Source organism: Gossypium arboreum, chromosome 9, assembly GCF_025698485.1.
Source record: "Gossypium arboreum isolate Shixiya-1 chromosome 9, ASM2569848v2, whole genome shotgun sequence".
Lineage (NCBI taxonomy): Eukaryota > Viridiplantae > Streptophyta > Magnoliopsida > Malvales > Malvaceae > Gossypium > Gossypium arboreum.
The window spans coordinates 87,663,109-87,675,276 of record NC_069078.1 but is presented as its reverse complement, the minus strand read 5'-3'; the positions used below and the strand labels follow the sequence as shown (position 1 = coordinate 87,675,276).

The 12,168-nt window shown below is 35.7% G+C and overlaps 2 protein-coding genes across 2 annotated transcripts; both read right to left on the bottom strand.

Annotated features, from left to right (window-relative positions):
- Positions 1-2,477: 2,477 nt before the first annotated feature.
- Positions 2,478-4,758, bottom strand: LOC108454750 (cyanate hydratase). Its single transcript, XM_017753314.2, has 4 exons — positions 4,419-4,758; positions 4,264-4,335; positions 3,579-3,687; positions 2,478-2,750 (listed from the first exon to the last, which is right to left on the bottom strand). Exons 1-4 carry the CDS (start codon positions 4,691-4,693, stop codon positions 2,712-2,714), a joined length of 495 nt encoding a protein of 164 aa, XP_017608803.1. The 5' UTR covers positions 4,694-4,758; the 3' UTR covers positions 2,478-2,711.
- A 1,031-nt stretch (positions 4,759-5,789) lies between these two features.
- On the bottom strand, positions 5,790-10,238 carry LOC108455263 (protein unc-13 homolog). Its single transcript, XM_017753844.2, has 5 exons — positions 9,400-10,238; positions 7,952-8,833; positions 7,424-7,873; positions 7,163-7,349; positions 5,790-7,085 (listed from the first exon to the last, which is right to left on the bottom strand). Exons 1-5 carry the CDS (start codon positions 10,057-10,059, stop codon positions 6,130-6,132), a joined length of 3,135 nt encoding a protein of 1,044 aa, XP_017609333.1. The 5' UTR covers positions 10,060-10,238; the 3' UTR covers positions 5,790-6,129.
- Between the last annotated feature and the right edge of the window lie 1,930 nt (positions 10,239-12,168).

The window sequence follows — 12,168 nt, the reverse complement described above, 5'->3', positions numbered from 1 at the left end:
TTATGATGTTGGGTGGCATTAATTTTATCATTATGACTTTTAATTTACATTTGTGGAAAATACATAAATTTTGTTTGGCTTGCATTTTTACGATCATTCAATGGTATAAAGTGAAACCAAATTCAAGAGAGGATTAGGGTCTATGATATTTAGAGTCCAATTAATGTTTCAATAATCCCCAATATCTCTGAAAACTCCATGAATGGAAGCTTAGAAAGAGCATATCGACTTAATGTTAGTCAATTAGCATTCAAAGCTACACAATCCATTGCCATAAGTGAATAGAACACTACACATGAAACAAAAACGAAAAATCACCATATGTTACAAGTTTGTGTATCATTTTACTTCCAATAATCTTGAGTACCATAGACTTGCAAGCTTATGTATCTTCTCCAATGAACGAAAGCTCGAAATTTAGGACTTTGATTCGAGTCCAGTATCATTAAAAGCTACACATTGCTAATTCAGGGAAAAGGGCCTACAAGCAAACTTCTAATGAACAAAAAGATTCACTTGATGTTTGTGGCTAAATAACAAGTATGCAAATCAAATGTAAATTTACGTATCTTATCCAATAATTCTGAAACTCCATGAATGAAAGCTCAAAATAAGCATATCGACTTATCAAGGACTTCAATGTGAGTCCACTAAAATTCAAAGAAAAGGGCTTACAAGCAAACTTCCAATGAACAAAAAGATTCACTTCATGTTTGTAGCTAAATAACATGTAAATTTATGTATCTCTCCTTCAATGACTCTAAAAACTCCAGAAAAAAGCATATCGATTTATCAAGGACTTCGATGTGAGTCCACTAGCGTTCACTTCATGTTTGTAGCTAAGTAACAAGTGTGCAAATAATGTAAATAATGACACATATAAATCCATGCATCTTCTCCCATAACTCTGCATTTCCATAGATGAAAAGCATAAAAATAGTGTAATGAGAGGACCTTCAATGTGAGTCCATTAGCATTCAAAGCTACACATTGCCAAGTCTAAAAGCTAGTAGCTTTGCCAAGATGGACATAGCATGAAAAAATTGACTCATTACATAATTGTGTAAAATCTATATGAATATTCACATACATTGTAAATGAAATTTAAATTTATGTATCATCTCCACTGATCTGAACTCCATGGAAGATGAGAACAGAGAGTAGTGAAAGAGGGCATTTGATTTAAGTCCATTAGCATTCAAAACTAAACACTGTTCATAAGACATTTTAGCTTTGCCAAGATGGACTAAATGAACCCCAAGAAAAAACACTCAAAACAAGAACTATGAGCCATTTATTAGTGTATCTTCCTCACTGATTTGAGCTCCTTAATGGAAGAAGAAGCACCAAAAAAAAAAAAAACTGCGAGAAAAGATATTTGATTTAAGTCCATTAGCATTCAAAACTAAGCATTGCCTATTAAGGCTTTTTAGCTTTGCCAAGATGGACTAACATGTACCGTATAAAATAAAAACAGGCATTCCACCATTAAAGGAACATATATATATTGAATAATCAATCAATGCTAATAAAGCATCAATCTTTAAGAAAAAAAAAAAGACAAACCCAAAAAAGTAAACAACTTTAAGAACCAAGATAGTATCTTCCTTTCCTAATCCAACCATAACCCATCATTTTCCCACATTTTCTCAGCATCCAAACACCAACAAGTCTATTGAAAGGTAATGACTTTAGCAAGGATGATGAATCTGGTGATGTGGGAGAGGCGTCTGGTGAGTCGTGAAATGAGAGTCCTAGGGTTTTAAGGACTTGGAAAGGTTTTGGAATTTTATCTTTGAATATTTTGGGCTTTTCCATAGAAAAAAGTTGGCCTTCGAATTAGACCCAACTACTGAATTATTTCATCTTTTTCTGGATAAAATAACATTTAGTAGTTACCAATTTTTTTCATCTTGGTCTCTGATATTTTACAACATTTGTCTTGAAACTTGATAGTTTTTTCAAGTAGTTTAAGATTATGTTAAAAGTATGATGGCATGACAATTTAACATTATGTCACATCTTCACCGGAATATTTTTTTTTTATTTTTTTAAACAATTTTTAGATTTTATAAAAAAATTAAAATTTTTAAGTAGTAACATTTTGAGAGAGTGACATGTTATCACATTGTAATTAAATCTAAGTTGAAATACCAAATTGGGGAAATTTGCCAATGTTAACCAACAAAAAGTTTAGAAACCAAATTGATTGAAAAAAATTCAACGTCACTTCTCTAGAAGAAAAAAGAAATACAGAGGATTTACTTGAATCCAATTGTATCTTCTCGAGCATCTTTTAAAATGTTTGCTTACTGAAAATTGATTAATTTTTTATTATTGTTTAACGGTACAGTTTTCTCAATATTAAAAAGCCTTTTCTTTTTCTATTATAATTTCTATGAGAATTGAAAATTAGAACTTCAAAATCATACCATAAAATATGCCATAACCAAAGTTCAAAGAAAAAAACTCAAAACTTGCAAATGATAATTCAATGCCACTGAAAAACTTGTGACATGTTTATTTGAACTCCAAAATTAATGTCAAACACGAGTATATCCAATACATGTCCGGATATATGCCGGAACATGTTCGGAGACGGAAAAATAAATAGTTCAAGTAACATAATAAATGAAAATACAAACCAAGTTTTATTGTTTTCCTTTCAACAAGAAGCTCCAAGGTTACAGGATATGGCTGTTCATCAGCTTTCATTGCAGCCTTAATCTTGAAACCATATGCTCAGATTTCTGCCATTAGAAAGGAATTTGCAAATGAGTACGGGAATATAGCCCTTCGATGATCGTCCAAATACATTGAAAAACTAAAAAAAAATTGAACATATCCATGTTGGATTTATAACCGTATCCAAGAGTCATATCCGAGTACAAGTACTATAGGTTTCATCCCTATGGGGCAAATGCTAGTTTCTTTTACCAATTATGGTAAGTGGTTACGATCCGTTTCTTAAGGTTCTATGATTGACTCTCGATATTAAGGTGAACTCGAAAGTGGGCTGATTAAACAACGGTAAACTGTTTGAACTCGGAAATCAATCTGGACAAACTATAGAAACTGAAGTAGAATCCTAGATCTACGATCAACGTGAGTTGTTGTCTTAAGACCCTTCAACAACATAAACGAGTATTCCATGTCAACAAGAAACAATCAGGATTTGTACGATCGATCACGTTTCATTCAAGAAACAAAAACGAGTAATATAGGTTTCATCCCTATGGTTCTTTTACCAATTATGACAGAAGTTTTCCAGTGTTCTAGCATGGTAAGCGGTAACGATTCATTTCTTAAGGAAGCTTAAGGTTCTAAGATCAACTCTCGTTATTAAGGTAAACTCAAAAATGGGCTGATTAAACAACGGTAAACTAGAAGTACATCGGACCACAAGGTTAAAACTAACTCGGGAATCAATCAGGACAAACTATAGAAACTGAAGTAGAATCCAAAATCCACAATCAACAACAAAAAATGAGTATTCCATATCAACAAGAAACAATCAGGATCCATATGATCATTTATGTTTTCATTCATGAACTAAAGAAAACCGAAGGGCAACTAACCTGTTCACTGTACGGCAAGTACTTTCCATCAAGTGTGACGACAACACGGTCTTTCCCGTCCACGCCTTTAACTTTGTCAACAGAGCAGTAGAAGTCTATAGCTGACATGCTAAACAAAAACGATGAACATGAATTAGTGAATGGACATATGAAAATTAAAATCATTTAGACAGCCAGAGCTTGTTTAAGTTCTCCGTGCTTGAAAATCAAAACTCGACCCCCCCAAAATGCTCCGAGACTCCATATTTTGTTAAGCACCTATTGTCTGAAATCCATGCTTGACACTTATCCGAACATAAGTCCAAGGATATGATATTCCAAAGACCCTCCACACACACACACACACACACACACACACACACATATAACTCGTGTTTGACAATGAATATGAGGATATGAGCTCAAAAGACACTTCAAATGCGCGGAACAATTTTACATAGAACTCCCTTAAGCTCTCTTAATTCCTGTTCTACCCCTAAACTCAAACACCCCAAACAGATCTTTTTGCTCAAGAAAACAATCAGAAATCCAGATTTTATTTCTAAATTCAAATTGTGTTACTAGTTCCAGAGCTAAATTTTTTCATTTTCTACTCGCTGATTAGCTCAAAACGCTAAACAATCCAAAGAAATGAACGGCCAAAAAATACACCCAAAATAAACCACTGAAAAAAAAAACAACTTACATCCCATCACCAAACTCTTCATTGATAATCTCCTTTATGCTCTCACCAAAATGCATCACTGCCTCATTCAACCTGCAATAAAGCAAAAAAAAGAGGGTATTTAAAAAAATATTCTTTTTTGGATAATTTAACATGAATTGTGTAAGAAGAAGAACCTGTAAACAGTGGGTTCTTGGATAAGGTTCGGATCATAGGACCGTAACGGTGGTTTCATCATCTCATGGAGAAGCTCCTCAGGCAATTCGGGCAAGGCTGCCCTTAGCTTAGGAGCGGTTTCAGGCTTGAGCTGAGCCTGGCGTTTGAGGAGCTGAGCCACGTAAACGTTGGTTAAGCCGGTTTCTTCGGCTATTTGATTATAGGATTTGCCAGATTTTTGCTTTACGGCTTGCAGGCGGCTGCTGATAGTGTGTTTGCTTTGGCCGTCCTCCATTTTTTTTTCGTGTGTTTGAGATTATGTGTTTGGAAAGAAAGAAAAATCAGGAAAGTTTCAATATGAAACTATCGGAATCTTATAGCATTTTTGGTCAAATTCTATAATTAGTCCATGTATTTTATCAAATTTACAAAAATGGTCCCTTCTATTTTAGTAAAATTGATATTGTTTTTTTTTTCGAGTTTGTAAATCTTACTCTAATAGTTAACTTCTATTTTACAAGACTGAACCATTTAAGGGACAAAAAAACTTAGGTTTAAGTCTTCAATTGATGCCTGTTTGGGACAAGCCCTACATCCTAACCCTATCTATAAACTTAAAATAATTAAATTACGACATATTAAAATATAATGATTAAATTTTAAATTTTAGAATAATAGTGAGGCCGAAACCATAATTTAACGAAAAGCTACGATGATCTTGATCTTGTTAGATTTCTTCTTATATTTCACTAAACTCCAAGGATTCACCACAATCATAATTGAATTCCTATACTTGAAACAAAACACCCCAAAGATGTAGAAAACAAGGTTAATTGAAACCATAATTACTAATATCAAATTCAGGTGAAAATTTTTTTTAAAGACGGTACAATTTTATTATTTTAATATTATATATCTTTATAACTTTTAAAAAGATTAAATCAATTTATTATTAGTATTATTAGAACTAGAGTGTAATTTTACTTTTTGTTAATTTAAAATTTTTAAAAAATTAAAAGCACCTAATTACGGTGCCACTGTCAGCCGCCCCTAGCTGTCCCTGTGTCTAATAATAATTGTCCAAACGACTCTTGTTTATGGTGTCCTGGAACCGACCAAGTTTCTCATCCCCACTGGTTAATCTTTTCGACCACAAATGCCCTGACTGGTTAAGTCATGTACGGGCTCATGGGAGCAACCTGGTTTGCAAACAATCTAGCAATGGTTTGTCCCAAAACTCCATCGAAGGCCCCCGAGTAATACCGAGGTGCCAAATGGGCGCAATAGACATAGTGCTTGTTAAGTAAATCATGATCACATTTTTTTTTCGATCGGATGAAACTTTAAAAATCGATAACCAATCAAAATAATGAAAAAAATTAAATTCATAATTTAAAAAATTTAATGATTAGAACAATTGAGTAGATTTTAACCAAATTAGTCCATCCTATATTCATGAAGCTCACATTTTTCTTTTTTGCTTTCTCAAATCCCAATATCCATCCCTTTGCCTTCAGCACTCAACAATCTTCATTCATATACCAACCAACAAACATTTAACTCAACTAAGAAAATCAATATACAATCCCTCATTTCCTTCGATAATTTTTTCCACTAAAATCCTTGAATTCAACAATCACATCCATTAAAACCCCATTACTAGAGTAAAAAAAAAAAAAAACCCCAACCTGTTCTTCAAATATTCACACTGTATATATAATTTTTCATTGATTACAAGTTCCTTTTGGCCAATTGAAACGATTTCTTCAAGAACAAGTTAGCCGTTCGATCATTTCTATGGCACAATACTCGTAGTATCGTGTTTGGGTCCGATCTATTCCATCTTCCCGTCGTCGGTGGCATCGGTAATTTTTGACCTATGCCGATGAACCCTATTCCACTGGTCTCACAGGTAACGATGCTGAAATCTTCTATTAACTGTTCGGTGCTTTGCCCCATCAAGGATATTACTCCTTCAGCTTTCTCGGCTTCTTTTTGGATTACATCTTCGGGTATACCGCAGAACACCCTTTTTAAGCTATCGAAATCTTCTTCTATCATCTCATAATCTGACCGGTTGAAGATCCGAGATGGAACTCCGGCGAGGAGTACCATGAGGAATGCTTCGAATGACGCTTTCATTACTTCTTTCATTGCTAATGCTTGTGCTTGGTCCGTTAGGATAGTGGTGAGAACGGTGAGGTTTTCTTTGAGGATTCGTACGGTGGGCCGGAGTCTTGAGCTGGTTACACTGCCGGCGTAGAGGCTTTCGTAAAAGACGAGGCTCGAGTCGAGGAAGATAAGGCGGTACGCGGCGACTTCCGATACGTGTTCGCATGCGGATTGGATCGATTGGTTCGCTTGTTCGAAGTAGGAAAAGGAAGTAACGTTCTGCTTACGGCTGCTTAAACGACTCCTCGACAAAACCCTCGGCGAGACTGCGAGGGTCTTGTCGAGGGAATGGATGTGGGTGATCAAGTAATGCAATGTGTTGAGGCGGACGTAAAGGCATTGCGTCCCAATGCTCGTCGATGGGGACGGATGTTGGTATTTAGTGGTCATAAGTTGGTGCATGTCCTCGACACGAACCCCGCATGGACTAGCCCTTTTCAAAAACCTCGAAAACATCGAATCTTGGTTGCATCTCGTTAATGGAGGGAGTGCTGGAAGATAATTCTGCTTGGAACCTGAAAAAAGAATCAAATAAAAACCCTAAAAGCTAAATCAAAAACCCGTGAAGGAAGCACAATGAAATTTTACTCACCGCATGATGCTACAAAGATGATATATTCTTCAATGATTTTCTCTAGACCTTCGGCTAAATCAAGAATTAAATCCTCAGTAACCCCGACCGGGATTTCAAAAAAATCATTCACAGTTTCCTTTATTAATGCCATCAACTCGACCGCCGAATGCGCGTACAGCTCGGTTTTCGACTTCAGGTTCCATGTCTACAACATAAATTACAACCAATTAGTATGCTTTTTAACCATAGATTTAGAATCCAAAAAGTAAATTGATTTACTTCAGTTTTCTTTGCACTCAGAAGTAACTTTTTCCCTTTCTTTAATCTTTCATCGATCCATTGGCCCAATAGCCTTATTGTGACTGTATCAACTTCATAAGGCATCATTTCTCTAACAATCACTTTGCCTCCGTTACCGCACTCATCAAAATCTTCAACCACCATTTGAACCAAGACTTTTTCGAGTTTTGCGGCTCGTTGTAGCACCCCGACGATCTCACTGTTCAGCATTTTCGTCCCAGCTAAATGTTGTTTCAACACTTCTCCGTAACATTGATGCAGCGTCACGGCTGCAATACTGCCCGCAGTTGTATGCCATTTCTTCAATATTGGACTAAATAACTCCCTCTCTTGCGCGGCTAAATCCTCGGTTTCTTTAGCCAATTGAAGTAAGTTTTCATAAGCTTCCCCTCTTCCTCCCATGGTAGCATTTTTCACATTATCATTGATCTGTGGCAAGAAATAAGCATATTTGATGATAAGAATATAGTTTGCCTATATTGCCTATTTGTGTGTTAAAGTACTCACCCTTGCAAAAGCATTCTTCATGGAAGATCGAATGTAGTGATCAATACGGTTACCGGACGAATCCGAGACTTTTACATCCGCTTTCTTGCCCTCCTCTGTTCCGATCCGACGGCATTCGGCCAAAATCTTCGTCGATAATATTCCCAAAGGTAAAAGATTATCAATCCCACCAATAGTTCCTCTATTGAAATACTCATGGTAGTTAAGCAACTTTTTTTCCGCCCAATTTTGCATCACAACCAACATGGACGACAATATTTTCATGTACGTTTCGTCCCGATTCGACTTCTTCACGTCGTTCTCCACCTCCGACAACATAGTAAACGCTGCGCGAAGGAGGTCGGGTTCCACTTGGTTTGTCACGACGTATTGTTCAAAAAGCACCCAAGCAAAACACGCGTTGTGCATCGGCTTATTGAACCCCAACGTAGACCACGTCTTCTTCATCAATTCGAGCAATTCATCAACCTCGTCCAACACTAACGTCTCGTCCCTAGTGCTGAAAATGGATCTAAGGAGAGCGGTATAGATGTGTACATTGAGAGGGTACCCGTCGGCCCAATGACAAACTGTAGTAGGAGCGCCATTGCTGCTCCGCCAACATAAAGACACGATGCTGTTGCACAACGTACGCATCATGTCGGAATTCTTGCTGGTGTCGATGGCTTTCAACTCACCGGCTCGGATTATGTCGCGGAGACGGATCATGAAAGAATTGGCTTTGTCTATAGGTATTGATGGATAAAGGATAAGGCCTATTTCTAGTATCTTTAGCTGACGTTTTTGCCATGCATGGTACTCGTGCGGGTCATTGAATTCGGATGGTTTTAAATGCCGAAGAAGCTCTAGTGGAAGGATTATAGTCTCTGATCTCTTTCCTGTCTGTTGAAAGCAAAATTCAATAAATTAGTAGGGACTAAATTTGTGAAAAAACCCTTTTTGAATTCAGTAAAGAAAAGGGTTAATTGCGCTGAACATCCTAAACTACCGCTTAGATTATAAATCAGTCCCAAGCTTCAAAACGTTCTTATTGAATTTCAATTTGTCACTATTACTTGTAAGCTTAGGGTTTAAATTGTAGCTCGCTTCTAAAGAGCATGTTTAAGACTTCATGGACAACTAGAAGGAGCGTAGCTAGGGGTAGGTTCCCCCTAGTTGTTAAGTATTCAATTCAAGTTTTATAGAAAAAGTTTTTACCTCTGGCCTCACGAAAGTTTAAAATTTTATTTTGATCTCAATATTGAATTCCCCACTTGGCCCTTGACAACTAGCTTCTAACTTGTTAAAACAAACACTGTCATTAAAATTTGATCCTGGCTAACACCTAAGCTGACAGCTAGAGTCACAGAAAGACCTAAATAATATGATGAGATTAATTTGAAATTGGGGATGCTTTGGGGACGTATCGTGGAATTAACCAAAATTAAAATTAAAATTTTACTACGTACTTGGCCCGCGAGGGTTCTGGTGAGAGTCTTCCTAAGCCTATGATCACTTTGTTCTGTCACCCTCATTTGTTGCCTCATAAGTTCTGCCGACGTCAACGGCCGCCGTGGCCAGGGATTCTGCGCCGAAGAAAACCCCATTCCATTGCCAGAACCGGTGTTAATACTACAATGTCCTTGAGAAACAAACGACGACGTCCCAGACATTCCGCCGCCGCCATTATAGCCCGTCGGAATAAACGACATCCTCCGAGAAGGCGACTTTTTCAACATCTTTAAACCCAAAGCCTTTTTAACCTTACTCGTCGGGGTCATTACCACCCCATTCACCCGCCCGTTTGTTGAACCTGACCCGTGCGATTCATTCCCTCCTCCATCCACAACATTCCCATGGTGATCATGCGAAGATGACATCGAAGTGTTCCGTCCTCCGAACCCCGGCGATGAACGACAAGCGGTGAAGAAAATCTCGTAAGCTGCTTCACGGATGGCGTCACAGTCGAGACCATCGAGGTATTCGAAAGGCCATTCCAGGTCGATTTCGTACTCTTCCAATACTGGGGTTGGGGTTGTGGTGGTGGTGGGAAGGGAAGTGCCGGTGTTGGTGTTTGTGGCGCCATGGAGGGGACCGGCGCACAACTCCCGTTGTGAACGGTGGTCCATGGCTGAGAAAGGGTTGGGGGAATGAGGATGGGGGAAAGTCGACAATCAATGGAAAATGAATTGAAAGGATCCCGTCGAACGGATGGGAAAATGGGTTTAGATTTAGTTTTTATAAGGAAAGAGACAACAAAAAAAGAACAAAAACAAAAAACAGAGATATTGTCGGCCATGAATGAATGACTGGTTTAATGGAGGTTTGCCAACGTTGTAATGCAATGAAAACGAAGAATGATAGGCTGGTACTAAATTATACTTAAGATAGCAATATTTTCTTTACTAGTCAAATTTATTTCTATTCCAGCCTCTAATAATCATCTCTTTTTATCTCACTGTAAAAAACATATAGGTGAATTTGCTTGGCCCTCTATTACATGGACCCTATAAGTTAAGTCCTTATACGATTAAAAATAATCATGTAAGAGTTAAACATTTACTCTTTAAAAATATTATTTATTGTTTAACATAGTTAATATTTTAAAATATATTTTATGGTTCTGTAAATAAAATTTAAATAAATAATAATAATTATCATGTCATTTTTAAATAGTAAATATTAATCTATTTAATAATAAGAGAACTGAATTGATCTAGCCCTTATAACAAGAGGGACTTGGCATACAATTTCACCAATATATACTTAGTTTTTTTTTTTTCTTGAACCATATGATTGTTTGAATTAGATCAGACCAATCAATTGGATTGAGAATTAATTAGAGTATCAATTCAAAGAGAGGCATGAGGCATAAAGATTGGTTAATTTGGAAATCGGTATAAATAGGTTAAACTAGGCTAAATTCGATTTAACTAAAATTTTTATTTATATGAATTTTTAGTGATTTATTTAATTGAATCGGGCGAATCAATCGAGGTGATTAAACTAATTGTACTGGTGAACTAATGGCTCAATTTTTAAAAAATTATTGTTATCACGTAATAATTCGATTTTTAAAAAATTAAACTCAAATCGAATATATGATTGATGCGTTGTTTTCGAATTTCATAGGGACAAACGGTACGTCATGATTGCCTTCGTAGCAAACAAGCGACCAATTTTTTCGCCTTCTCAAGTATATATGAAAAAATATAAAGGTGTAGATATATTATTATAAAATAAACTTTTTATAGTAATAAGCATAATACTTTAAGGTAATATTTAAAGTAATAAGCAAAGTTTGAGCAATGCAGTAAAATTAAGTTATAATCATGTTTCAATATATATTAAAAGAAAACACTTTCAAAACACTTTATTTTAAATTAAAAAAATTCTTCTCTATAGGATTGACAAAACATTTATAAATTAAATTAAAATCTCTACATTTTATTGTAACACCTCCTACCCGTATTCCGAGCCTAGAATAGGTACGAGACATTACCGAACTTAATATGATCAATCATGTAAAAATCAGCCATAAAATTTATTCTAAATTAAAAACTTTCATACATATGTTTAACATCCCTTATATGGGCCTACGGAGCCCAAAACATACATTCAAGGTGGTTCGCGACCAAACCATAAACATATGAAACTTTTGCAACACTTAGAAAATTTTTACACTTTGGAGAGTCACACGCTCGTGTTTTCAACCCGTGTAACTCTCTGTTTATAACTTCATCACTCTTGTCAATCGTACACTTCATATAAATAACAAAAAACGTGTATGGGCTCAATTCTCATTAAATTTCTCATATATATACACAATTTCACGTTATGTAATCATACAACATATATCACCATATCTCGTAATCTAAATATATTTTCATAACAACTTATCTTGATTTCATACTATTTCATATTTAAGCTTAAATAACCAAAGTATTTGAAATATCATCTTTATGCAAATAGTACACATGAGGTATATAATTCCATAATTATGAATAAACACATTTATCAAACATTTTCATATTCATATATCAATGTCTCATGTCTCCATATATAAATAACCGTCATTTTCATGAATTCCGAGTTCAATTTCATAATTATTTGTCTCGTGTTCAATTTATTTCATGTTGAAACTTTATTCATTAAAACATTTGAATTATCAATACATATGGACAGTACATTCAAGATGAACAATTATATAATCATAAATGAATTCATTTATCAACCAA

Bases quoted from the DNA above. Each gene is read 5' to 3' on its own strand.
- LOC108454750 (XM_017753314.2), bottom strand. From the start codon at position 4,693: ATGGAGGACGGCCAAAGCAAACACACTATCAGCAGCCGCCTGCAAGCC. The intron at 3,688-4,263 runs GTAAGTTGTTTT...GTTTTTGTTTAG, and splicing joins GAAGAGTTTGGTGATGGGAT to CATGTCAGCTATAGACTTCT. The intron at 2,751-3,578 runs GTTAGTTGCCCT...TTCTAATGGCAG, and splicing joins ACTTGCCGTACAGTGAACAG to AAATCTGAGCATATGGTTTC.
- LOC108455263 (XM_017753844.2), bottom strand. From the start codon at position 10,059: ATGGACCACCGTTCACAACGGGAGTTGTGCGCCGGTCCCCTCCATGGC. The intron at 7,874-7,951 runs GTGAGTACTTTA...TTCTTGCCACAG, and splicing joins TGAAGAATGCTTTTGCAAGG to ATCAATGATAATGTGAAAAA. The intron at 7,086-7,162 runs GTGAGTAAAATT...TTCTTTTTTCAG, and splicing joins CATCTTTGTAGCATCATGCG to GTTCCAAGCAGAATTATCTT.